Genomic DNA, 27,967 nt, shown 5'->3' on the forward strand with positions numbered 1-27,967 from the left:
TTTTTGGTTTTTTTTTGAAACGCCGTCACACACAAATGTGTTTAGTTGTGATGTTTTTCCTTACAAAATAATCATATCGTCGTCACGTACAGAACAAGAGAATATTAATAACATTGAAAAAAAAAAAGCATGTTTTTTTTTTTTTTTCTCCAAAGAATATTTTGTTTTTCCCCCGTCCCTTTTTTTCTACACTTTCACTGAAAAGAAAGTTCAGAGTCCGCAAAAAGGCGCTCTCGCGGTTGGCAGACGAGAGGAAGAAGATGAGGGTGGGGGGATGGAAAGCGATGCAGAGGAAGAGGAAGAGGAAGAGGAGGTTTCGGCGAGGTTCGGCGCGGCGCCGGCGCCTCACGCGTAAAACTCCTCCTGCTTGTCCGGCTTCTGGTAGGTGACGGTGGCCTGCTTGGGCTCCTCCAGCGTGTAGCTGCCCTCGTCCTTTTTCTTCATGCGATACACCAGCAGCATGACCAGGAAGGCGGCGAAGAGGGCGCCCACCACGCCGCCGACGATGACCGCTGAGCGCAGACAGAGAGAACGAGCCGGGCGAGGGCGGACATTTTAGTTGTGAGACTTTTGCAACACACAAAAAGGGAGCGCATACGATATGCGTTAGCATGCGCTTGTCTAATAACGCGGTAATCATCTTACAGTACCGTAATTTCCGGCCTATAAACCGCGACTTTTTTCACACGCTTTCAAAGACTTTCAAACCGGTGATGCGGTTAATTTGTGCAATTTTTCTAACGGCGCCAAGGGGGCACTCGAGCGGGAAAGGTAAGAGTGAGACCGGTGGAATATATGCGCCGAGGAAGTGACTTTTACCAGTCCGGCCGGCCCTGTTAGCGCTGCGCTAGTGTGTTACTGCCGTGTCTCGGTGATTTTTACCAGTATGTGTTTTTTTTTTCTTAACCTAGCCTTAAACTCTCTGTGTACCGTCTTCTTTGTAAATATCTCGTGTTTCAATTCTTGTGGCTTTTACACGGCTGCGGCCGAAGTATGTACCAAATGGTATTTCCTTTACAAATGTACTGGATGAGGCTTCGAACCAGGTGCGCTCTCCAGGCCGGAAATTACGGTAATTGGTTCCATTTTTACTTCCTGTCCCATTTTTTTCATCCTCTCACCAATTTTATTTTCACTTCTTTTCAATGCGATCAGCTGTCCCAGTACTTCTGTCCGCGTTCACTTCACGGCACAGAAGTTTTGAGGTTGGACAAAAATTTTGGCAAAGCAAGTATAAATGGACAAAAGTATCGGTACGGAAAGTCACAGCGGACAAAAATGTGGGCATCGTGAAGCCAATGTGGACGAAAGCGTTGGAACAGATGCAGGAAAGAAAACTGGGCCAGAATCTTTGCACAGGTTGTGAAAATTGGCAAAAACACGGGATGTGGCTGCCACACCACCCCCACCCCACCCGCCGCGGACAAAAATGCGGCTCGCGCTCTTGCGGCAAGTCTGGACCGTGTGTGACACGCTAACGTGCGCTAGGCTAACGACACGAAGACTAAGGGCTTCCAAAAAGAAAAAGAGAAAAGCCTCTTTGTTTGGAAACTTTGCCTCCGCTCCGCACGTGGGTGGTGTTTGTTCCAAAATGGCCGCAACGCCGTGCACCAGCTGGGCCTTCGACTCTTCTCTGACCCCCCCCCCCCATCCACCCTTTTTTTTCCACCCCAATAAAAATCACACAGACAATAGACGTTTTTGTCCGAGGCGGTAAAGTGCCGCATGATCTTTCTCGTGTTCCCACCACAGGATAGGAGGACTCTGCTAGGTTTTGTACCGCTAACACAACACACACACACAGACATGTGGTCTAGTCTGGTCCCTCCTGCGCTTTACCAGTAAGCAGGAAATCAGCAAAAACCACAGCCAGCAGTCCACCAATCAGAATGGCTGGAAGAGACAGAGAGGTCAGACCAGTTGGACACTTGGGCCAGGAAATGGAAACGGGAGCTAGAAAGCCACGTTTACACCGCTACGCGAGTCGCTAAACTTTGCCGCCGCGCAATTTGTCCGGCAAAGCCGACGTGGTCCCAACTTGATAGCGATCGCACCAAAGCGAGAGGACACGTTCCCCCCCCCCCCCCTTCAAACGGAGGCGTTGACCCCAAGATGGACGCCTTCAGGCGGACACGGCGGCTAAAGTTCGCGTCGCTAAGTGGGGCAAAGGTTCAGTTACAAAAGCGTCGAACGCCCGGAATTGGCCGTCAAGCTCCTCCCATAAGTAAAAACCGTTCGTCTAGTTTTCAGAGGTCAAATCTGGGAGCAATCAGACAAAATGGCAGACTTCCTGCGTCCATTCAGGCGTGGCCTCTTGTTTGCGAGTCTACTCATGAAATAGAAATGGCGACTAAAGGTCAAACTCAAGTGTTGGAAACGGTTCAAAAACGGAGCTCCGAAAGCAATTCGCCCCGCTGGCCGAAAACGGGTCAAATTGCTTCCAGGCGGTCCGAGCGCGTGCGGCCGGGTCACCGACCTATCAGGACTTCCTTCCTTTCCAGGATGTTCTTCTGCGGGAGCTGCGCGGCCGAGCTGCCGCCGTCCACCGTGTTGCCGAGCAGGTCCGGATCCTCCGGCGCCAGGCCCCGGCCCAGGTCGTTGCGCTGGTCCTCGCGGATCTCGAAGTCCCCGCTGGGCCCCGCCGCGGCCAGCTCGTTGTTGCCCTCCTCCGTGCGTGCCTGGGGACAGGAAGTTCACTTTTTTTTTCACCGATTGACCAGAACGACGAGCTTTAGGCGTTCCGATATCGATATTTTCAAACCCAGATGCAGTCGAGTCGCTCAATGATTTCAAGAGATGGTTGGAAAACTAAAGTTTTGTTGGGGTTCGGTAGCGAGACGGGATTAGCGGGCCCCTCGCACTCACTTTGGATTCATTCGGGCGATTCCCGGATGGAAGTAAGTACACCCGAGTTCTGGAGTTTGTCCCAAAACGGCCGCTTCAAACCTCTCAGCCACGCGTTGTAGAGTTTTTTTTATGCCTCCCGTTATGTTAAAAAACAAAAAAATCAACATGAATAAAACCATAATTCCCGGCCTACAGAGCGCACCTGGTTATAAGCCTCGGTACACAAAGAGTTTAACGCTAGCCACTTAAACTCTTTCTGAAAGCTAGGGGCTAGCGTTGAACTCTTTGTGTACAGAGGCTTATAACCAAGTGCGCTAACGCTAGCGCGGCGCTAACACCGGCGCCGCATCACCACATAAAACTGCAAAGTTTAAAGCGTGTGAAAAAAGTCGCGGCTTGTAGGCCAGAAATTACGGTACATATTGGAACAAAATGGATGAAAATTTTCAAAGAGGCACGCCCGGAACTGAACAGGAAGTCGGCCATTTTGGTTTGAAGCGGACACTTTGATTGGTTCCTGCTGAGGAATTCGCTCAAATAAAGCACAACCAGAAGCACGTATGCCAGCCAGACGGGCAAACATTTTGTCGTCCGTGTCCCGACCGCGGCGTTAAAAGTTTGGCGATCGTTTGTGAGGATTCGCCGGGAAAAGGCGCCGAATGTTTGCGGCGACTCCAGATTGCGACGGCAAAATAAACAACTTTTTGTTCTCTTCGTGTAACGTTCTCGCAAAGGCGCTTCTGACAACAAAGACGTTTTGCATTAACTCCCCCCCCCCCACAGAATCGCATTAAAAAAAAAAAAAATGCATCTGCGTCTCGTTACCGCGCGCACGAAGCCGTCGAGGATGCGAGCCGACCTCGCTCTGCGGTGACGGCAGTCGGGACTCAAAGACCCGCCGCAGACCCTCAGAGGTGCCACCGTCGTCGTGGCCCAAAAGCCGACGCCCGCCCGCGCGCGCGCGCAGCTGCCGGATTTGGCTAATGGCAGGCGCGCGTACGCCCTAAACTGTATCCTCAAATACGCGCAAGTATAAATTTGAGGTCTTCGGGGGCCCCGCATGATCTCAGCCTGCTCACGAGAATAATTCTGCTTATTTATTCACTTTCTCGCCGACGCTTTTATGGCAACATCTGTTCGGGCTCAGAGTCCAAAAGCTATTTTTGAAAGGTCGCTTTTTTTTTTTTTTTTGGTCCACGTGTTTAAAACGCTCTCAGCTGTTTGGGCTGAAGCTCGACGATAATAACATTTACTTTGAAAACGATTGAAATGTGACAAAAAAAAAAAAAACAATATGAATCTGAAGAATAACTTCACTGGGGATCATTACAATGAGCTGCATTTTTTTTTTTTTTTTTTTAATATTTTGTCTCCCACCTGTGTGGTGGTCGGCGGCGGCGGCGGTGGCGGGCGTGTGCTTCTCTCCGTGGGCGCCCTCAGCGTGGTGGATGCCTGGGGAACCCGGGGCCCGAACCTGGTCTTGATGGTGGTGGGCCGGGTGGTGGTCACGGGCGGGGCGGTGGAGGACTCCTCCTTCGCGGTGGCGTCCGACCCGGGGTAGGGCGACGTGGGCTCAGGCGACAGGTACACGTCCTCCTCTTCTTCTTCTTCTTCTTCGTCTTCTTCAGCGGGCGTTGTGGTTGTCACCACGGCGACGGGGGGTGAGGTTTTGGGGGCGGCGGTTGTTCGGGCGGCGGCGGCCCGTAAGCGCTCCAGCTCGCGCTCCCTCTCCCGCTCTCGTTGGCGTTCCCGTTCGCGCTCCCGTTCTTTCTCGCGCTCGCGCTCCCGTTGGCGCTCCATCTCCCGGACCCGCTCGCGTTCCCGTTCCCGCTCCCGCTCGCGTTCTCGTTCCCGCTCCAGCTGCTTCTCCTTCTCCAACTCCATTTCCCAGAAGGCGCCGCTTTCGCCGTCCGTTTCCGTGGGGAGGAGAGTGGCGGCGGTGGCGACGGAGGCGGCGGTGGAAGGGGCCGCGGTCACCGTGACGGCGGGGTCCGGGTCGGCGCTGGGCTCGGCCGCCGGTGCGGCCGAAGGGGCGGGGCCGGTGGCCTGCGTGGTGGACATCGGTACGGGATCCTCCGTGGTGAAGGACGAGGACGGCGACGTCGCTTTCACGCTGCCGTCGGGAACTGAAATGAGAGCGCGAGCGGGATCTTTCAACGGAACTTTATTGAAAAGGTACACGTGACGACGTTCGCACAGAAAGAAGCGCGGGACTTTTGAAACACGTTGGCCGAAACGGGTTTGGGCGATAAGGAAGCGAGCGCGATTTTTGAAAGGACGCCATGACAGTCCACTGTATTGAAAAAGCAGCGTTTTTGCTCATTTACCAATTTTTTTTTTTTTTTTTCCTTACCAGCACCCTCGCCGAGGTATCGTCTCCCGTCCGCGGCTGCGCCGGAATCCACTGCGGCAGCCGGCGTGACGTACGAGCGCGGCAGAGCGACGAGGTAGAGGCTTTGGAGTATTAAACAAGTGGCGGGAGGAGATTAATTTTGGCCGCGTACCTTTCATTCCGTGCGAGCGGCGCTTGAAAGAGGAGCAAATTGAATGTGGCCTCACAAAAGGCACGCGGACGGGAGCCGATATTACAAAAAATGGACTCCCACAATGGCGCCGCTGTCAAAACGCCGGACCGGCGGACCGATCCGTATCATCACCGGCGGAGTTAAAGCAATTTTCCGGGCGGCCGTTTTCCGCCGTCGCCCTCCGTCATCACCTCCACCGAGAGGTTGTTCTGTGTTTAGTCCGGCGCGCTTCCCGTTTTGTCGGACCGCGAACACGACGCCGAAACTCCTAAGCCGGTCGTGCTGCGCGGGCGTCGACTTTTATTCGTCAAATTTCAGAGACGGCGAAAATCTTCACGGCGAACGAGAGCGAGCGCGTTCAAGGTCGCTGCCAAGGGCGTCGATTACGTTCTGATCTGGATGAAACGTTTTGGGGAGGTTTTATTTATTTGGATCATTTCACGCGGTGATGTAATTTAAAAAAAAAAAAAAGAGAATTATGTCAGTATGTGTTTTGCACTTTACCGCCACCTGCAGGACCGGAGCGCAACACTTGTGACTGATTATAACAATATTGGTTTACATATGCGGCACGGTGGCTCAGCTGGTGTAAAGCGTTGGCCTCACAGTTCTGAGGACCCGGGTTCGATCCCGGCCCCCGTCTGCGTGGAGTTTCTTCCGGGCACTCAGGTTTCCTCCCACATTCCCAAAAACATCAATTGGACACTCTAAATTGCCCATAGGTGCGATTGTGAGTGCAGCTGTTTGTCTCTCTGGGCCCTGCGATTGGCCGGCGACCAGTTCAGGGTGTGCCCCGCCTCTTGCCCATCGACAGCTGGGATAGGCTCAAGCACTCACCGTGACCCTTGTGAGGATAAGCAGCTAACAAAACGGATGGTTTACGTAGTCGTCAACATCGGGACTCATGAAAATGCGACGTACCCATTGCGGTCGCACATTTTCCGACTCGTCGCGAGCTGAATTCACACTGAAAATTTTACGCGCCTAAAAACTAATCGCTAGGCACTTTCCGCTCCGTTTATCGTGAGCGTCCGACGCCAGCGGCACAGGTCAGAACATCAGGCCCAATTACAGCAATGCGCTTTAGACTAAGCGGCTAATTCCGACGCACGCCAGACAAATGCAAACACGCGCTGCGCCAGATCGCTGCGTGATGGTCTAATCTTCGTGGACTTTAATCTGATTAGCGCAATTAAGGTCTCGGGAGGGTGGGCGAGTTCGCCGGGGCGCGTCCGCGTTTGCCGGTTGCAAGGGAAGGACGGGCGGGCGGTCAGGTTAGCGGGTTGAAAAACAGCAGCGGGTGTCGGAGGCGCTTACATCCAGAGCCGGAGCCCGAGTAGAGGTCGTCATCGTCGTAGAAGTCGTCGGCCGTGGAGCCTTCGTCATCGACGGGCGACCACGTCTGTCCCTGCCACAGAGAGGAAGGAAAAACTTTTCACGGCGTGTTCCTGGCGGCGCTTACGCCACAAAACGCGTTCGACGGCGGCCGGTAAAGGTCCGTCAGACGGCGGGACTCCCAAGGCCCGACTTTCGACTCCGACGCTCATTTTCCGCCGTCGTTTCCGTGACTTTCTTGAAATCAAATCAGAGAAAAGTGTATCGGAAAAAGTGCCCACGGGAAAGCGGTCGACGCATCTCGTGACGTGATCGGAGGGCAGGCCGGGCCGGCGCCGACCGCTGGCCGGTTGCAAATCGACACGTCGATGAGCAAAATGTTCTGTTGTGTTCCCCAGAAATAAGCAATCTGCTTCAAAAACAAACATGAAAAAAATCAAAAATCCACACAAGCGCAACAGGAAGATTCAAACCCACAATTGGGAACTGTGAGGCAGACGTGCTCACCACGTGCACACCTGACGGTCATTTGAAGACAAAAAATAAACGGCCATTTTTAATGAAGTACACTGCTTGCACTGTTGTCACTTATAACGTTTTATTTATCCACAAACTTTCTTGGTTGGTTTGCCCCCCCAGCTAATTAGTTGGAAAAGTCCAAAACAACAACAAAAAAGAAGGCTCGGCTCTGTTTTGCTGGAGGGGCTGGAAAACTCAAGCGTATGTGACCAAAGTGCACTTCTTTTTTTTTATCTCCCCAGCAAATCTAAATCCCTCTCTTCCTGGAGGGGGTTGGGAGGCAATGGGGGGGGGGGGGGGCACCCTGGCTAGCCTGTGTGATGCTAATTGCGCAAACGTGAAAACGCACGAGGAGCTCCTCCCCGTCCGCCGACTGCAGACGCAGGAAACTCGATGCCTTTAAAAGCCAATAAAGTCATAATGGAAGCTGGAAACCTGAGCGCCCCCGCCCGCCTCCAAGGGGGGGGGGGGGGGGGGCGCACCTCGTAGCGCTCATTGTGTAGGTAGGGCTGTGTGTGTGTGTGTGTGTTGTACACAACCTTTGACATGATTGAGGAAAAAAAATGGGGGTGGTGCCAACATCTATGGAAAAATGAACAGCCATTGTAATCGCGCTGAAAAAAAGAAATTATTTCGGGAGCCCCCCCCCCTCCAAAAACAATAAACAAAAAAAAAAATAAAATTTTCATAAAACCAAAAAAAAAATGTGAAAAATATTGGGGGAAAAGAAAGAAGTGAATTTACAGAGAAAAGGGAATGCATGTGTTCACTTTTTAGATATCATGTCAGAAAAGAATACTAAAACTTAGTGACGTATTAAACAATAAAAATGTGTAAATAAATAAACTGGCTTTATAAAGCCCAATTACTAGGTGTTACAGTTCATCAATTAAATCATAACAATCAATTATTAGGGTCAAATAAATCAACGACTTTGATAATCCAGTCGTCGATTTTAATTTAATTTAAAATTGTTTGATTCCTCTCAATTTCCCCCTGTCAAAAGTGAATAATTATGGTATTATTACAGCAATAAATTACGCTTATCTTTGTTTTTAAGCAAAATAAATTTCTGCTTTTGCTTTGGAGAACACTGTCCGATTTCCTGACGGATGTTCACGAACGTTTACATTTGAAATCTTTTTTTTTTTTAATAAAGACTTGGACGTCTCAATTTTCAAATAAAATTTACAAAAAAATGATCTGGATGAGGGCAACAACTCGGGATTTTTTTTTTTTTTTTTAAATTTCCCTCACATCTTACGCACGCGTGCGCTGAAAAAAAAGACAAAAAAAACCTGAAAACATTTTATGTGTATGCAGTGGAAGTATTTCACAATGAAGGCCGTTGCTATGGGCAACCTTTGCCTTTCACAGAGAACCCATCTTTTTTTTTTGAGGGGGGGGCAAATGTAGTCACACAAACTCGACACCCCCCCCCACACACACACGCCCGCATCAGACCACTTTAACGCATCGCAGAAGGTCTTGCATAACATCAAAACCTAAAAATCAGCTTGACACCCCCTTTGCCCCCCCCCAACCCCCCACAAAGTGCGCCCTCCCCCATCCAACCTCGCCCCACTTTCCTTTCATCTTCCTTATCTCCACTCGGAGCGGCTTTCAGAACGCTCGCTTGAATAAACCCGCTGGAGCGGACCCCCCCCCCCCCCCCCATTAACCAGACCCTTCCAGACGGGTCCAGAAGTCACCCTTGGGGGGGGGGGCACCTCTTTTTAATACACACACAAGTATAAATCCAGGCCATACGGCGGCTGCGAGTCCCCCCCCGCCCCCCCCCGGCTATTTTCAGAGTTGGATGCAGACTGTGTTTAAATGTGTGCATGCACACACACAGACACGCACCCCCACCGCCGTCCCCCCCGCCCCCTTCCACGCACACACTCAAAAGCACGATGTCATCACACTGCGTCCCAGTGTGTTCAATTTATGAGCTGATATTGTGGCGTAAATTCACAATGCGCCGGCGAGCAATGCGTCACTGCATCTAATTACAACGTGTGCGTGTGTGTGTGTGTAATGACAGCTTTTGAACGTGGTGTGCGCGCGTCTGCGTGTGCCCGCAAGGCTATTTGCGTGTTTTCTTTTTCCCCGACGCCGAGCGGGAGCGACCAGCGCCGCATTTCGGCGAGCTATAAACAGCCCCGCGCGCCGCATAGCTAACCGACCGCAACGAGACGCCACCGCCGGCTCTCCCACGCCGCACCAATAAAAACCCGAAGAGGTGGGGCGCTAGCACTGGTGCGGGAGGGGTGGGGGGGGGGGTCTCCGAATCATCTCCGCTGCCCTCGATTTTCTCGCAAAAAGGACGGCAACCGGTCGCCTCTCCCAACCGGCCGCCGTTTTTCCCTCAGAAAAAAAAAAAAGGACCGGACATTTCATTAGGGACGGCAGACATTCACAGGCATTCGCGCGATGAGGGTGCTTATGACACATCTATTATCCATTCGTTCATACACAAAAGAGTTGAAAATGTTACACTGAAATGATATTTCACATCTAGGGACATCCGACGTTGATGGGATTTCCCCTTTTTTTTTCCATTTTCGTGAACTGAAACGCACGGATTGTTAAAGCGGAAATCCAGTGCTTTGCATGAACAGTGTATCAATATAATAATCATGTAATATGTACCCCATTTTGACAATGTGATGTTAAATCCTCTCGTTTATTAGTGTCTTGAGAAGATTTTTGTGGCAATTACGAATTTTCAGGGGCGCTGCCGTTTTCGCAAGTCACACGACCTACGTGGGCGTACGTGACGTGCACCGTGCCGTCCCACGGACGGGAATGGCGCGGAGTCCGACGCCACCGGAGCGAGGTTCCGGGCAGCGGAGGCCGCTAGCACCAGAAGCCGAAGCTAGGCTAAAGGCCTCCGCGGACGGCGAAGTTCGGCTAACGGCCCGCCTTCGGTCACCAAACAACCGATTTCAGCACCGCCCGAACCGAGGCCAAATTTTCGCTGATCCTTTTCGCAATGGAGTGCGGCAAAAAGCCGAGCAAGTCCCGCCTCCCGTCTACGAGCAATTGTGCAAGTACGCCAACAAATTCCCGTCGACACGTTTGCTGAACATCGTCCGCGGTGCCATTGAGCAAACGATGATCGAACCCGACCTTCTGTCGCCGAGTAACCAATCGCCCAAACGACCAATCACAAGCCCGCTCCTGTCGAGACCCGCGGCGCCATTGAGCAACCCCGCCGGCTAGTTATGACATCACACCTGGTGAACTTTGACCCTGTTCCCCCAGCCCAAGAACAGAAATTAACCGCTCCAAAAACCCCACCGCACGAATGGCTTTTGTTCAAGCGTTGGGGGGGGGGGGGGTGTGTGTCATTTTGCAACACAGCACAGGTGCGTCCTCCGAGGCGGCGGCAATGCGATCTGGAGCGGCACGACCTCGCCGCCGCGTGACACCTCGTTTTACACAAACGCGAGCCGGCGTTTTACACCTCGTCCGACGCGTGACTCGATCGATCGAAGTTGTGAGCGTCGGGGTGGGTGGGGTAAAAACAGGAAAAGCGCCGAGGCTGCTTGACAATTATCGGCGTTTATTTGTGCTACGCAACAAGCGAAGCGAGTTGTACAAACGTTCCATTCAATTGAATACGGTCCATCTTGAAGGCCATTTTTGTTGTTGATGTTGTGGAAAACGAGGCGGTCACCGTCCGCCTTTGCTTCCGTTAGCCTCCGAACGCGTTCGGCGGTAACCTGAGAGGCCGCTAATCGCTAAATCGGCCTTTTGAACGCCATCCGAGCGTCCTCCGCCTCATCTGGCAAACCGCCGGGGTCCGCATCCGAACGGCGACGCCGCCTGTGCCGGCCCGGCCTTCCCCCGTCGCTGAACGCAGGGACAGATGTTGCAGGGGCGGGGCCTCGGGGAGGCGGTTAAATACAATTAACGGACACGGAGGTCACGTCCAGCGGGTCGCCTTTTTACGCAGTCCCGTGGCTTGAACGTCGAAGCGGGATTCCCTCGGGGGCACATTTACATCCAAATATATTCCGACGGAGGTGAAAGGTCGAGCTACCAAATCTGGCGGAGGAGTGGCGCGCACGCTCGGCCCAACGGAGGGCTCAAGTTTTCATAAAAGCGCAGCGGAGTGTGCATGAATGACACAATTTTTCTGCCAGGCGCCGCACTCGTTTCCAGGTTCTCGTGACTTTTTGGTGGGTCTACTCGTGATAGAAAATAAAAATCCGGGTGATGCTAGCGAGGTTACTAGCGAGGTGGACTCGTCCAGCAAATTTCATGTGGCTACCGTAAATTCCGCGACTTTTTTCCACACGCTTGCAACCCTGCGGTTTATGCGGTGATGCGGCTAATTTGTGCATTTTTCCCCCAACGGCCGCAAGGGGGCACTCCAGCGGAAAAGATAAAGAGACCGGTGGAATATATGTGCCGACGAAGTGACTTTTACCGGCCGTGTTGCTGCTGTGTTACTGGCATGTTTCAGAGATATTTACCAGTTTGTTTTATTTTAACCGGCCCTGTTAGCGTTAGCACTGCGTTAGTGTTAGCTTTAGCGCGGCGCTAGCGTTAGCACTAGCATTAGCGCCACGCTAGCGTTAAACTCTGTTTGTCATCTTTCTTTGTAAATATCTCGTGTTTCAATGTGGGCTTTCACACAGCTGCGGCGTACGTATGTACCAAATGGTATTTCCTTTCCAAATGTACTCGGTGAGGCCGGGAATTACGGTAAGCGAAACTGCATTCAGGGGCTGAATCTTGATGAAACCACCCCCACCCCCCCAACCTCTGGCGACGTCAAGCTCTTCGTGAAAATTGGAAATCCTTCAGTTTGTCGATTTATTTGGCACGACAACAACGAACGTCGAAATGTGATGACCCCCAAACCGGGTAATGAAAAGTTCACACGGCGTTGGCACATTTCGAAGAGAGCCGCCCCCGCCTCGTAAAGCGCTCGCTGATTCACGCCGACTGCTGGCGTCGGCTCTTCTGCGCGCAACACACGGAACCGCTGGAGTAGTGGCGGGTGGGACGCGCCCCCCCCCCCCAAGAGAAAATAAACGCCGCCTGTTTATTGCCAGTAGCTGTTTTTCCGCAGTAAATCCCCGAGCCAATCAGCGGTGACCTCCACTCTGCCTCCATCTTTGGCTTTTTTTTTTTTTCCGCTCCGTCTCACCGCTCGCTAACCGGCGGGAGCGACTAGGCTGCCATTCAGGCGTGGGGCGGGGGAGTGCGCGTGAGCACAAAAGTGTGCACACCCGTGCGTGAGTAGGTTAGCAGGTGATGGCCTCGTTAAGACACCTGCCACCTTCAGCGGAGATTAGCACAGATAGCCTCGCCGCGCGGCTCGCGCTACTACTACTACTACTACTCCTACTACACACATGCAAGCAGCAATACTGAACCTTCACATTCTGACGGGATGACAACGCGCTCCATAGCAAAATGAGGACAAATAGAATTTTGCTAACTGAAATGAAAAATTAGCACAAATTCCTGTAAAAATGTGTCAGTAATTCTCAACCTTTTTTTCCCATCAGATGAAACAAAGTCATGCTAGCCACGCTACCTCGCTAGTTATTTGCCTAGCTCGCGCGTCCGTCTGTAGTGTTGCTTTCACCAACTGTCGACAAGCTAACTCTGATAGCGGGTTGCCAAAGTTCTTTTCGGGACAGCTTTGGAGAAATACGTTAGCGTCGGCTTGAATGACGGGCGGCGCCCTCTCTCGTCAACGTGAAATCGCGTCGGGAGTGTGGCCTCCCGTCGCTTCGTAAGCGGCGCACGCCACCGATGGAAAGTTTGAGCGCCTTTCAAACTGTGACGGGAAAACTGGCCCGTGTTGAGTTGCGGATGACGATAGCCGTTAGCCTCAAGTTGCGTTTACGTCTTTACGTGAAATTGGTTTGTGGTGTAAATAAAGTTGTGTTGCCAAAATATCCACGACATCATCTGTAAATTGACTTTCTACACACGATAGCCAAGCACACTTCAAACATTGAGCCTTTCAGCTTTACTTTTCCGAGGATCTTTCTCACTATCTTTACTTACCTAGCCTGTTTCTATTAACACAGCGACTTATAACTGACTACCAAGCTTTTTAATCTCTAACTAGCAAGTGGTATACTTTAGCCTGCCATCCAAGCGAGTCTATCTCGTCCCGGGAGGTTCTGTCAGGTCGCTGCCGACACAGAAACGATCCTCGAATTTTGTCTGGCAAAGTGGAGCCCATTAAACGGCACAAGTGTAAGAGTTGCACTTTCGCGGACCCCCCCCCCCCCCCCCCCCACACACACCCAAATTTATATTCACTACTCGCTGTCTAAACTCGGAGCGCTTAGCCGCGGAGAACGTATGAGGGGAATTGAAGTTGCTGGCAGCGGGGGCTCACTAGTGCGAGTTTGGACGCAAGAACCCGCTGTGCAGTTTTGTACTCATTAGCACTTTAAAAAAATGATTCTAGAGGTCCTGAGCGGAGTGGGGTGGGGTGGGGGGGGCCGTTTAAAGGTATATGTGCCAACACAAGGGGGAGGAAGTGTTAATGCTGGAGACTAATGTGTTGCGTGTTTGTTTTGCACTCTTCGCGCTCGAGTGTTAGTACACAAGCTCGTGAGCGAGAGCCAGAAAATTAACGCAACGTTTCCCGTCAATCAAAGTCGGCAGAGCCAAGTTTCACCCGGCGAGCGGCGGGATGGACAACCCCCCCCCCCCCCCCCCCCCAGAAAAACTTGAGAAATCACGTCTGTTTTTCAGATTCATTTCACAAGGGCAGCACAACGGACCCGAGGCCGCCTTTTCTACCTTCAACAACAATTAGCTGCTTAGCGCCCGTGGCTAGCCCGGCATGTAGCGAATACATGCACGGTTTTCCCCCAGGTGTGTTTGTAACGCTTGCGAGAGGCGATAATTTTCACGTGGTTCGTCTTTAACGTTTTCCCTCGGCGAAGGTCGGAACCACGTGGGAATCTTCCCGCTAAGGGGAAAAGCCGTGCGGGCGTTAGCGGGATAAGCTAAACGCAGCCCGCCCCAAAATGACATCATCCTTCAAAATCAGCGTCATTATCGTCGTTAGCCTCAGACGAGTGTCAACTTTACCGACACGTCTTATCTCCCCGCAGTTAATTAAAATACTCATTAAGTGACTCGCGCCGCCGCTTAAACTTCAAGGGGCGACTCGTTTAACTTTCAAATATTCAAATTGAAAAATGCATCGCGGCTCCGAGCCGCCCCTGTCGGCTTTGATCTGCGTTTCAAAAGAAACGGAATTGAGTATTTCCAACACGTCTTCGCACAACATACGCCGACGATGGCGGCTACCATGCTCACAAAAAAAAAAAAAATGATATAACACAACAAAAATGGCAGCGTGACAGTTTCTCTTTGTCCTTCCATTTACGGCACAAAACGCAATCAGCCGCTCAGCCCTAAAGGACGTTAGCGTGTTAGCTCGTAGCATGTTTGAGCGAGCAAATGTGAATAATGAAGTTTGGGGTCGCGGGGTTGGTCACATGACTGTCTCGTGACACATCAGCTGGCTCGGGAGCTCGTAATGGAGTGGGCCGGCGAGACCGTCGCACACAAATATGAATATGAACACGCGCGCGCGCACACACACACACACACACCAATCCCTCATTGTCATACACACGTGTGCCCGCACACGCAAATACACACTCATAAATGTTCATATCCACTTGTGCTTTGGCCCGACATGGATCTATGATAATAGTGCGGAAACGGATAGACGGTGGGGGCAGCCAGATGTTACACTAATCTGACAATCCGACGGGATTAAGATCACGCACACACACTCATCAGAGGACATTACAGTAACGCTGCAAAAAATACAATAAAATAAAAACAGTACACCACACGCTCGGGGGTTGGGGGGGGGGGCGGCACAGGAAAGTATGTGACGAGAATGGAAAAAAAAAAATGTATCAGGTGTTGTACAATCGGAGTCCGAGTACAAGAACAGACGTACAGAATTGCACATTCATGTACATACGCGCACACACACACAGATTGCCTCCCTGCGTGGAATGGTCGTCCATTATGGATGACCTTATGAAACGTGCATCTCCATGGGAACCGTCTGTGCGTGTGTGTACAATAATCCCTCATTTGAAAGCGAGTGTTCAGTTCCAGACCACTTCATGCGATAGGTGAAATCTGCAAAGTAGCCATCACATATTTTTGTGTTTGTTTACTGTATCACCCTCCCCCACACGCCCGTTAACCTCGATCAAACTCTTGTAAATACTTCCTCTCGTCTTCGAAACCTTTTCAAATCAAATACGCACTCATTCAACGTTTATTACAAACTCAAAATCTGGAGACATGAACCTCCATCCATCCATCCATCCATGTTCTTAGCTGCTCATCCTCACAAGGGTCACGGGGAGTGCCAGAGCCTAAACTGGTCGCCAACCAATCGCAGGGCACATGGTGGGTTGGGGGGGGGGGGTTGCTCTGTATTTCAAACAACTCAATCATAATTTTTCATGATAACCATAATGGACATCAATTATCGGCAGAATTCTGCTATTTGCGGTTGCTATACGTTGGGAAAAATTAGAGCCAAGTCCAATGTCCCCCCCCCCCCAAATATGCACATCATCCATCCATCCATCCATTTTCTTTGCCGCTTATCCTCACAAGGGTTGCAAGGAGCGCTGGAGCCTATCCCGGCTTTCAACGGGCAGGAGGCGGGGCACGCCCCGAACCGGTCGCCAGCCAATCGCAGGGAACGGTGAGTGTCCAATTAACGTGGGAGGAAAGCGGAGTGCCCGCCCGGAGAAAAGCCACGCAGGCACGGGGAGAACATGCAAACTCCAGACAGGAGAGGCCGGGATCGAACCCGGGTCCTCAGAACTGTGAGGCCAACGTTTTACGCAATAAATGAAGAGCGACATGGCGGTCCACACATTCTGATGAGCACAAACAAATGTGCGACGTTTGCCGACGACAACCGCAGACTCCGACACGGCCGCCCCTCCCCGCACGACATAATGCGCTCTCGGGGTGGCGTCTATCGGGGGCGTATTGATGCCGGAGGGTGGAAAAAACACCGCAGTTTGCGCTGCGTTTCTCGTCCGCTTGCGGGTCAGCGGCGACGCTGAATGCAGATTTATGCCTTGTTTTTGTGCGCGTTGGCTCGGCGGCGCCGGGAACCAGCGGGAGGGCGTGGCCCCCGTGGACGCAACTTTTCTGCCGTTTCTAAGGAACTTTTCAAAGGGGCCTCAGAAATGCGGGCGCTCCCCCCGCGGACCCTTCATCCCTTTGTGTTTGGGCGGGGGGGGGGGGGGGGGGGACGACGACGACGTAATCAATGCTTTCACCGAAGAGCCAAATCGAAAATGCCAACGAGGAAGCGGAACGGCGTCGAGTCTGCTTGTGAGTCACAAGGCGGCGTGCGCTCGTGCTGCTGTAATTACACCTTGTGTAATTAGGCTGATGACTGTCATGAGGCTTTGCGGAGAGAAGACGAAAAAAAAAAGAGGAAAGGGGGCGAAGACCAAGACCGGAACGGAAAGATGGGGAAGAAAATAAGGACGACGACGGAGAGACGAGGACGCGGACAAGGACAAAGACAGAGAAGAAGAGGACGGAAAAAAAAAAAAACAAGGCCAAAAAACAAAACAAAACAAAGAAGAGGATGGAAATGATGAAGATGCAAGAGAAAAAGAACAGAAAGAAACCAAAAGAAGAACAACAGGAAGTTCGGGGGGGGGGGGGGGCAAAGTGGCAAAATCTAATCAAGCGATCCAAGCGCTTATGTTGGGGTGTGCGTGCGACGCAACGACTCCTCCGGGGCGCAATAACGAGCAGATGACCTCGACACGGTCCCCGGACTCGCTCTCGTCGGTTGAGGAGCGACAGAAAACCACTTGCGGCGATTTCAAACCATCGCAAGCTAATGTTAGCATGTGGCCAAACGTTTCCTCCAGTTCCGGGGCTCGACTTTTGCTGTCGGGTTCTTTCCGCGCCGTGCGGTTTGTCGTCGTCGTCGTTTTTAACAGCAGCTGAGCCGCGAGCTAGCGGCAGACAGGATAACGTGCGCGTCGCCGTAGCGCCGGGCCCCGCGGCCGCCGGCGTCTCGCGTAATCCCGTCCGGGTCGTTCCCCGCTGCCGATCCGTCTCCGCCGTCTGGAGCTCCTTTACGATCCGTCTCCCTTTCATTTTCTACCATCTTCCCCCCCCCCCCCGTCGTCAGCTCCTTTTCGCTTTAACGGCGGCCCTCCCCTCCCCCGCACTGTCCCGTGTGAACGAGAGGAAGGAGACGACCCAAAAAAAAAAAAAAAAAAACACAAAAGAAGTCAAGTGGAAGACTGAAAAGTCGGGGAAAAAACATTTAAAGGCAACACCAAATAGAAAACACGGAAGACGAAGAAGAGAAAAAAGAGACAAGGAAGAAGTAGCAGCTAACATTGCTAACGGCAAACTAACAAAATGCTAACAAATTCAAAGCTAACGCTAAGACAATAAAACTACTTGTAAACAGCTACAAAAGTTAGCATCTATAATCAGTGGAAAAAAAATATAGATTTGAGAAGCAATTTCGCGTTCCTTGGGAAAGAAGCACTTTTGTGAATGTATTTCGATGTCAAATATTTTCATTTTATGTCAAGTTATGAACTATTGCCCGGGGGGGAAAAAAATGGGCTTAGCACACTATTTCGCACCGACAGAATCTGTTATTTCCAAAGAAAAAGAGGGAAAAATAAAGCACAAAATCAAGATGACAACAACATGGATGACAAAAACAAAGAAGCAGAAGAACGCAAAGACGATCATCGCGCGGCGCGCTAACCTCCGTCCGCCGCGCCGCATTTCCTTTCGGCGACCCCCCCCCCCCAGCCCCCCAGCCCGCCGCGGCCTCGCTCGGCAATCGCGGCTGACCTCAATCCCCGCTCATTCTCTTCAAATCCATCTCCGCCGCGGATCTAATCGCCCGGCTCGCACCTTGAACAGCCGCCGCGACGGCTAATCGCTTCCGCGGTGGGAGCCGGTCGACCGAATCCATCACCGAACTCGACTTTGACGTGTGTGTCGTCCCCCCCCCGACCTTCCTGCAGGGGAGATTGTCGCCAAATCAGGACTGTACAATCGATCCGTGGAGAAGTTGCGGCGTTTAGCAATGTTTTGCTAAGCTAACAGCGCTAAACGACAAAATCGCGCGACGCGGCGCGCAGGGAGGCGTTCCGCCGTGACGACGGGATAATGAAGACGCCCCGCGATTATTACTAATTATGCAGAATTACAAATAAAAACACGCACACAAAATAATAAAGCGGGGGGGGGGGGGGGTGACAAACGGCGTTTCTGCCCGTCGTCGTCGTTTCGGGTTCCCACGTTGTGAGAGCTGTCAATCGCACGCGCTCACACCCGCAAACGCATTCACACTCGCAGATTCACACGTGAACACGCTTGTGAGTTTGCACTCATGCAAATGCGCTGGCACACACTCACTCTCATACACAAAGGCTCACTCACACACTCTCTGACAGACACACACTCACAGTGACTCTCACACATTTGTACACACACATACACCGCTTATGCACATAACGCATAAACTCACTCTCAAATGATCACACACACACTTACTCTCATACACTAAGGTTCACTCACACTTAAAGTGACTCTCACACATTTGTACACACACACAGACACACTATTAATACTGACGCAGTCACACACACTCATTCACACTCTCTCATATGCATATACACACAAACTTATTCTCACTCCCTAACTAGCATAAACCCACTCTCGGGTGATCACACACTCACTTACTCTCATACACAAAGCCTCACTCCCCCACTCTCTTTCTGACACACACTCACAGTGACTCTCACACATTTGTACACACACACACTATTAATACTGACGCAGTCACACACACTCATTCACACTCTCTCATATGCATATACACACAAACTTATTCTCACTCCCTAAATGGCATAAACTCACTTTCTAATGATCACACACATATTTACTCTCATGAATAAAGGCTCACTCACAAACTCTTTCTGACAGACCCACATTCACAGTGACTCTCACACATTTGTACACACACACACAATGACTAAAACTGACACAGACACACGCACACACTCACGCACTCTCATATTCACGTAGACACAAACTTAAACTCACTCTCTAACGATCACACACGCTTACTCTCATACACAAAGGTTCACTCACACACACTCTTTCTGACAGACACACACTCACAGTGACTCTCACACATTTGTACACACACACACACACACACACACACACAATGCCAAAAACTGACACAGACACACACAGTCATACACTCTCTCATTTGCACATACACAAACTTATTCTCACTCCCTAACTAGCATAAACCCACTCTCGGGTGATCACACACTCACTTACTCTCATACACAAAGCCTCACTCCCCCACTCTCTTTCTGACACACACTCACAGTGACTCTCACACATTTGTACACACACACACACACACACACACACACACAATGACTAATACTGAGGCAGGCACACACACTCATACACTCTCTCATATGCACATACAAATGTACTCACTTTCGCACATTCCACAACCATCACAAACTGACTCTCTAATGATCACACACACTTACTCTCACACATACCTTCCCACTCCCACACATTCCCTAACTAGCATAAACTCACTCTCTAATGATCATACACACACACACACACTCTCACACATACGTACCTTCGCTCATTCACTAACAATGGCCCACTTCTACACAAACACACACACGCAGTCAAACAACTTCATTTTCTCGCAGATGCACACACTCTCACACACTCGTTCGACATGGCTAATCCAGAACCGCTGGCCTGTCGGGAAGGACGACGCGCGGCAAGCGGCGAGAAGCGTCGGCGAGCTTGTCGAACGCGCGCGCGGGGCCGCTCGTTGACTCGCCGGCGCCGCCCACGCCTATAAAAAGCCTTCCGAGCGGCAGAGTTGAAAGGTCGAACGCGAGAGAAGACCGAGAGCGGCCGGAACGTCGGAGTCCGCGTTTAATTGGATCGACGCTCGTCCACGGTTGGGGGCGGGGCCAATAATGGAGAAGACGAGAAGGACGCGGGAAGCCCGCGTTGGCAACTTCCTGTTTAGGAAAAAGACAGCGCGGAGGGGACACGGGCGGCGCCGTCGGGCCAGACGTGGACGGAGGGAGGGGAGGATTGGATGACAAGTTGGAGGACTGGAAGGATGAAGGGAGTCGACGGACGGACGGACGGAGGGATGGGCGGAAAGGAAAGACGGACGCAGGCGAGACGTTTCCGTGACCCGCTTCACTCCTGCGTCTGGTGAATAATTCAAACGCGCAAGCAGTCACATGTCACGCGCGCACACACATCCAGCCTCGTCCGCCCGCGTGTTTCCCCGCACGTCTGGCGCACATCTGGACCAAAGCGCCACTGAGGAAGTGCACACGCTCCACTTCCTGTGTCCGTCCTGCGACCCTTCCAACCAAAACACACACATTTCGTAAACACACACCAAAAACAGACGACAAAAATCCCCGCCAACTCTGATAAACACACACACACGCATGAGAACTTGTATACAGAAGAAGCCTTTACGAGTCCCGACGGGGGTGTCAGAAGCGGGGGTCAGTTCATACGGGAGCACAACCCCCCCCCCACCACCACCCGCACGGTAGCTGGTGACGTTATCACTGAAAGTCGGGAATTTTGCAAAATGACAAAGCAAAAGAAACAGAAGCCTTCATCGTCGGGAAGGGGGTGGGCGGGGGGGGGGGGGGATTTGGTGTCAGAAGCGCATGTCGAGTTCCAGATCATCGCAAAGTTTTATCATTGGAAGTCGGCGACGCTGCAAAATGCACTTGTCCAATTCCACGAGAGACGGACAAAATTCCGTTTGGTATTTGGTGTCGGAAGTGGGATCCAGTGGCAGATAATCTGCCCCTGGAGCCTGTCAGAATGCATCATTTGGTGGCAGAAGTGGAGCCCGCTCACAGATAACTAGCGACTGCCACTCTCTGTCGGAATGTTAGCGCACAAAGTCGGGAATGGTGCGATATGAGAGAATTCCGTTGGGTAATTGGTGACAGAGGCGGGATCGAGTGGCCGATAATCTGCCCCCGTAGCCTGTCAGAATGCATCATTTGGTGGCAGAAGTGGGGCCCGCTCACAGTTAACTAGCTACTGCCACTCTCTGTCGGAATGTTAGCGCACAAAGTCGGTAATGGTGCAATATGAGAGAATTCTATTGGGTAATTGGTGACAGAGGCGGGATCCAGTGGCCAATAATCTGCCCCCGTAGCCTGTCAGAATGCATCATTTGGTGGCAGAAGTGGGGCCCGCTCACAGTTAACTAGCTACTGCCACTCTCTGTCGGAATGTTAGCGCACAAAGTCGGGAATGGTGCAATATGAGAGAATTCTATTGGGTAATTGGTGACAGAGGCGGGATCCAGTGGCCGATAATCTGCCCCTGGAGCCTGTCAGAATGCATCATTTGGTGGCAGAAGTGGGACCCGCTCACAGATAACTAGCGACTGCCACTCTCTGTCGGAATGTTAGCGCACAAAGCCGGGAATGGTGCGATATGAGAGAATTCTATTGGGTAATTGGTGACAGAGGCGGGATCCAGTGGCCGATAATCTGCCCCCGTAGCCTGTCAGAATGCATCATTTGGTGGCAGAAGTGGGACCCGCTCACAGATAACTAGCGACTGCCACTCTCTGTCGGAATGTTAGCGCACAAAGTCGGTAATGGTGCAATATGAGAGAATTCTATTGGGTAATTGGTGACAGAGGCGGGATCCAGTGGCCAATAATCTGCCCCCGTAGCCTGTCAGAATGCATCATTTGGTGGCAGAAGTGGGGCCCGCTCACAGTTAACTAGCTACTGCCACTCTCTGTCGGAATGTTAGCGCACAAAGTCGGTAATGGTGCAATATGAGAGAATTCTATTGGGTAATTGGTGACAGAGGCGGGATCCAGTGGCCAATAATCTGCCCCTGGAGCCTGTCAGAATGCATCATTTGGTGGCAGAAGTGGGACCCGCTCACAGATAACTAGCGACTGCCACTCTCTGTCGGAATGTTAGCGCACAAAGTCGGTAATGGTGCAATATGAGAGAATTCTATTGGGTAATTGGTGACAGAGGCGGGATCCAGTGGCCAATAATCTGCCCCTGGAGCCTGTCAGAATGCATCATTTGGTGGCAGAAGTGGGACCCGCTCACAGATAACTAGCGACTGCCACTCTCTGTCGGAATGTTAGCGCACAAAGTCGGGAATGGTGCAATATGAGAGAATTCTATTGGGTAATTGGTGACAGAGGCGGGATCCAGTGGCCGATAATCTGCCCCTGGAGCCTGTCAGAATGCATCATTTGGTGGCAGAAGTGGGACCCGCTCACAGATAACTAGCGACTGCCACTCTCTGTCGGAATGTTAGCGCACAAAGTCGGGAATGGTGCGATATGAGAGAATTCTATTGGGTAATTGGTGACAGAGGCGGGATCCAGTGGCCAATAATCTGCCCCTGGAGCCTGTCAGAATGCATCATTTGGTGGCAGAAGTGGGACCCGCTCACAGATAACTAGCGACTGCCACTCTCTGTCGGAATGTTAGCGCACAAAGTCGGGAATGGTGCAATATGAGAGAATTCTATTGGGTAATTGGTGACAGAGGCGGGATCCAGTGGCCAATAATCTGCCCCTGGAGCCTGTCAGAATGCATCATTTGGTGGCAGAAGTGGGACCCGCTCACAGATAACTAGCGACTGCCACTCTCTGTCGGAATGTTAGCGCACAAAGTCGGGAATGGTGCGATATGAGAGAATTCTATTGGGTAATTGGTGACAGAGGCGGGATCCAGTGGCCAATAATCTGCCCCCGTAGCCTGTCAGAATGCATCATTTGGTGGCAGAAGTGGGGCCCGCTCACAGTTAACTAGCTACTACTGCCACTCTCTGTCGGAATGTTAGCGCACAAAGTCGGTAATGGTGCAATATGAGAGAATTCTATTGGGTAATTGGTGACAGAGGCGGGATCCAGTGGCCAATAATCTGCCCCCGTAGCCTGTCAGAATGCATCATTTGGTGGCAGAAGTGGGGCCCGCTCACAGTTAACTAGCTACTGCCACTCTCTGTCGGAATGTTAGCGCACAAAGTCGGGAATGGTGCGATATGAGAGAATTCTATTGGGTAATTGGTGACAGAGGCGGGATCCAGTGGCCAATAATCTGCCCCCGTAGCCTGTCAGAATGCATCATTTGGTGGCAGAAGTGGGGCCCGCTCACAGTTAACTAGCTACTGCCACTCTCTGTCGGAATGTTAGCGCACAAAGTCGGGAATGGTGCAATATGAGAGAATTCTATTGGGTAATTGGTGACAGAGGCGGGATCCAGTGGCCGATAATCTGCCCCCGTAGCCTGTCAGAATGCATCATTTGGTGGCAGAAGTGGGACCCGCTCACAGATAACTAGCGACTGCCACTCTCTGTCGGAATGTTAGCGCACAAAGCCGGGAATGGTGCGATATGAGAGAATTCCGTTGGGCATTTGTCGTCAGAAGTGGGATCAATTCGCAGACAGCCGCTGACCGAGTCAGGGATGCGGCGTCCCAACGTGATAAATCCGATACGGGAAAATTTGGCAATTGAGATTTTTTGCGCCGGGGTACGACGGGGGAGAAGGTTTGGCGAAGTGAACCGGAGCGCCGGTGCCGTGACAGAGGTGGTTGCCGTGGCGACGGAGCGCAGGTAGCGCCGGCTCGCCCGCGCGTCTCCCGGGATCGCCTCCGCCCGATCCCGGCTGCATTTTTTTTTTTTTTTCCTTCCCGGGTGCGTTTGGTAAAAACGCCGCGGCCCCCCACCCTGCTTCCAGGACTTTTTTTTTTTTTTTTACCCCTTTTCCATCCATCCTTCCTTGCGCTCCCCCTCATTATCTGCCTCTCTGCCTTTCTCCACACCTCCTCCTCCTCCTCCTCCCTCCTTCCTTCCTTCCGCTGCCTCCATTTTCATCTCACCCCCTCTCTAGAGAACGTGTGTGTGTGTGGCGCTTCCCAATTACTGCAGGGGCCGATGTGTGTGTTTAGTATGTGCGCAGGCGGCGTTTCACCGCCCATTCTGACCCGCCGAAATGAGAAAAATAATAATCATAAAAAGAAAAGGAAGAGCGGCTCGGGGGCTCCGGCGTCTGACTCATTGCGACCGACGCGCAACTGTCGAGCGAGCGATTAAGATGACGAACGTCGTTGGGTACGAGCGCGTTTGTGCCGGTTAGCGTGTTTGCTTTTGTTTATTTGCGCGAAAAACATTCCAGACGCTCCCGCCGTTGGCAAGAAAATGGCCGCCAGGACCCGGTTTTGAAACGGGCGCAACGTGGTCGCAAAGTTCCTCTTGGCGCAAAATTGCCCGCCAATTTTCTGAAAAATCTTCAAATGTGACTTTGACAACTGAACTATTTGGCCGAGGATTTGATGCTTGCAGGCTTACTTTCCATCCTTCCATCCGCTTGCTTTCCCGCTTATCCTCACGAGGGTTGCGGGGGGGGCCACGCCGGAGCCGTCAACAGTCAGGAGGCGGGAGGGGTACGCCCTGAACTGGTCGCCAGCCAATCGCAGGGCACATTGAGACAAACAGCCGCACACACAATCACACTTTGGGGGAATTTATCCCTGCGTCCATCCATTTTCTTAGCCGCTTATCCTCATGAGGGTTGCTGGCTGTGCTGGAGCCTATCCCAGCTGTTGACGGGCAGGAGGCGGGCCACACCCTTGACTCACAATCACACCTACAGGCAATTTATCCATCCATTTATTTTCTTAGCCGCTTATCCTCACGAGAGTCGCTGGCTGTGCTGGAGCCTATCCCAGCCGTCAACGGGCAGGAGGTTGGGCGCACCCTGAACTGGTCGCCAGCCAATCGCAGGGCACATCGAGACAAACAGCCGCACTCACAATCACACCTAGGGGCAATTTACGGCGTCCGATTAATTTCGCACGTTTTTGGGAGGTGGGAGGAAACCGGAGTGCCCGCCAGGAGAAAAGCCACACAGGCAACAGGGAGAACATGCAAACCCCACACAGGCGGGGATTGAACCCGAGACCTCAGAACTGCAGATCCGTAAATTGCGTGAGCCCGAAGCCCCCCCTTGGAGCGATTTGGGCCGCAGCTTGTCGTCGTTTTTTGTTCCATTTTTCATTTCAACGGTGATGATAAATGGGGATTTCCCTCCGAGAACAAAATAGTCTCATGCGACAAAAATGAATTTGTTTGTGGGCGGCGGGGGGGGGGGGGGGGCATAACTGAAAGCCGTCTTTCTCCCCCCCCCCCACGCTGACCTCAGGCCGCCGGCAGGCCCAGATATGAACCGCGATCTCTTTCATCCCCCACCCCTCGCGCCACCCGCGCCTTCACACGCACACCTGAAATACCTCCGGACCCCTCCCTCGGGGTCCTTTCTACCTGTGCATGGCCCCCCCCCACCTCCTGCATCAAACGGCCTCCCGCATTCCACACTCGGCCTCCAAGTCGAGAGCTCCGCCGCCTCTTCTCACGCACTGTGGGGGGCTTTGTCTGCCGATTCGGGGGGGGGGGGGGTCATTACGATCCGCCAAGGGAACGCGACGCTTCGGAAGGAGTCGTTGGCGGCGGGACGGTCCCGACTTTTTGATTTTGTCATCGTGGCCCGCACGCCGACAGACGGACAATCGGGGGCTCTCGTGACGGAAACGCACACCGCGGCCGTCCTTGGGACGCGACAGATGTCTGTGGGAAAATCGTGCAAAACAGCCGCCCGGACATCATATCACCAGTTGCGATAACAGGAAGTAGCCATAAATACATAACACGTGTGCGTGCGTGCACCTGTCTCGTGTCCACACACTCGACGGCGGATTAGTTCAAGTCCAAGCCGGCGAGCGCACTTTGCTACGCTAACTGACTGACCCACTAATAATCCTGGCGAGGGCGTGCGAGGCAGTCGAAGAGCCGCGTCAAAACCTTTTAGCACTTGAAAATTTCAAAAAAAAAAAACACCCAATAATCCCCCCGACAACTCATCGCAGTGGGCGCGGCGTTCGCTACGCGCGGCGCGGTCACGCTAACGCTCGGGAAAACCTCAAAACGGTCAGACGACGCTTGAAAGTCGTTTCAAAAGTTACAAAACATTCAAAGTACAAGTAAGAAGTTGCGGCCGGTCACACGTTCTCAAAGCTGAGCTGCGTTGGATGTCGGCCTTTGAGGGGCGTGGCCTTGGGAGCGCCGGGGTCACGTGACCTTTCCCCGCATGGGAGGGCACCAGAGGACCTCGTAAGCAGCGGCGTGCAAAGCCGACTTTTTGCGCCTTTGCACCCCCCACCCCAAAATGGCCGCCAGGGACCACGCCACATCGCCCCCCCCCCCCTTTTTTACACGCCACTGCTAGTAACTCGCATTCGTCGACGAAGTTAAGGACGAGCGTGTTTCGACTTCCGCTGTGAAATATGAGCAAATGAGATGACAACATGAACCCCCGCCCCCCCCCAGGGAAGAAATCCAATTTTGGGTCGCGGGGGGGGGGGGGGGGGAGAGACATCTCGGCCGGCTTGCAACGGGAGGTGTGGGCGTGTTGTGACGGTGCTCCCGTCTATTTTTTTTCGGGGGGGGGAGGGGTGCGGGGGTCCCGATGACATCATCCGTCCTCTTCCACGCGTGTAAATGAAACGCGCCCCCCCCCCCCCCCGCGCCGCAAACCGCAAAGAGGCCGCCATCGAGCTCAATTAGAGACGAGCCTCTTAATTACTCGTGCGCGTGCACGCCGCTCCGTACGGGATGGAAAACGGCGGGGTTGCGCGTGCGTGTGCAAAGGTGCCGGGGGTGGGGGTGGGGGGGGGGGTCACCGGGGGCCAACACGGGTCGCGCGCAGGGTTCCCTCTTCGATATCGCCACTAATGACGCATGCGCGCGGCTCGGTAAGCGTTTAACGTGTGGACGCGCACAGGATCCAACATGGTGGCGGCTCGGAGGCCAAACTCACCGCGGCGACGTGAGCGGCCGCCGCCAGCAGCAGCAGCAGCAGCAGCAGCAGCAGGTCGGCGGGCAGCCTCATGCTCGCTCGCCGGTGCGCGGCCGCAGCCTCCCGGTCGGTGGTCGTCCGAGCCGTCCGGGCTTCGACTTCCAGAGCGCGCCCCGCGCCGCCGCCCCCGGGGAGGGGGGGGGGAAGGGTTCGAATCCACGCACACAAAGAAGGGGGAGAAGGTCTCCCACCTCCTCGCTATACTTCCAGGCCGCCTCTGTCTCCCTTCGCCCCGGCTCGTCTCGCCGCCCCTCCGGCCGTCTTGTGTCTTCCTCTCTTCCTTTCCTCCCTCCCTCTTTTCTTTCTTTCTTTCTTTCTTTCTCTCTCTCCTCGTCGCTATCTCCTCCCCCCTCGCCGCTCACGAGGCACCCAGGCAGGATGTTCCGTGCCGAGACGCCGCCTGGAACCGCGACTCTGGCGCGGAGGAGGGGCGGAAGGCATCGGGGGGGGGGGCTTCCGCCGAAGAGGAGGGGCAGGGTTGCCCCCTGCAGCTCGGACAGGTACCCGCACCTTGATGGACCCCCCCGCGCATCAGCGCCTCGACATTCGCGGTTAGCACTTTTCACACACACATTTTTTTTTTTTTTTTTGTTCTGTACTTCACATAAATCATAATTTTTCACGATAATCATAATCAATTTGCTATTTGCAGTCGCTATACAAAGAGAAAAATTATAGGTAAGTCCAATGTTTTCTTTT

At 52.7% G+C, this 27,967-nt stretch overlaps 1 protein-coding gene across 1 annotated transcript; it reads right to left on the bottom strand.

The window, feature by feature from the left end:
- Positions 1-34: 34 nt before the first annotated feature.
- sdc3 (syndecan 3) lies at positions 35-27,660 on the bottom strand. Its single transcript, XM_061822569.1, has 5 exons — positions 27,230-27,660; positions 6,690-6,780; positions 4,225-4,973; positions 2,477-2,678; positions 35-512 (listed from the first exon to the last, which is right to left on the bottom strand). The coding sequence occupies exons 1-5, from the start codon at positions 27,299-27,301 to the stop codon at positions 346-348; spliced, it is 1,281 nt and encodes a 426-aa protein (XP_061678553.1). The 5' UTR covers positions 27,302-27,660; the 3' UTR covers positions 35-345.
- Positions 27,661-27,967: the final 307 nt, after the last annotated feature.

The sequence above is a fragment of the Syngnathoides biaculeatus genome, chromosome 1 (assembly GCF_019802595.1).
Source record: "Syngnathoides biaculeatus isolate LvHL_M chromosome 1, ASM1980259v1, whole genome shotgun sequence".
Lineage (NCBI taxonomy): Eukaryota > Metazoa > Chordata > Actinopteri > Syngnathiformes > Syngnathidae > Syngnathoides > Syngnathoides biaculeatus.

Bases quoted from the DNA above. Each gene is read 5' to 3' on its own strand.
- sdc3 (XM_061822569.1), bottom strand. From the start codon at position 27,301: ATGAGGCTGCCCGCCGACCTGCTGCTGCTGCTGCTGCTGCTGCTGCTG. The intron at 4,974-6,689 runs GTAAGCGCCTCC...CTCTCATTTCAG, and splicing joins CTCGGGCTCCGGCTCTGGAT to TTCCCGACGGCAGCGTGAAA. The intron at 513-2,476 runs GTCGGTGACCCG...GTCTGCGCTCAG, and splicing joins AAGGAAGGAAGTCCTGATAG to CGGTCATCGTCGGCGGCGTG.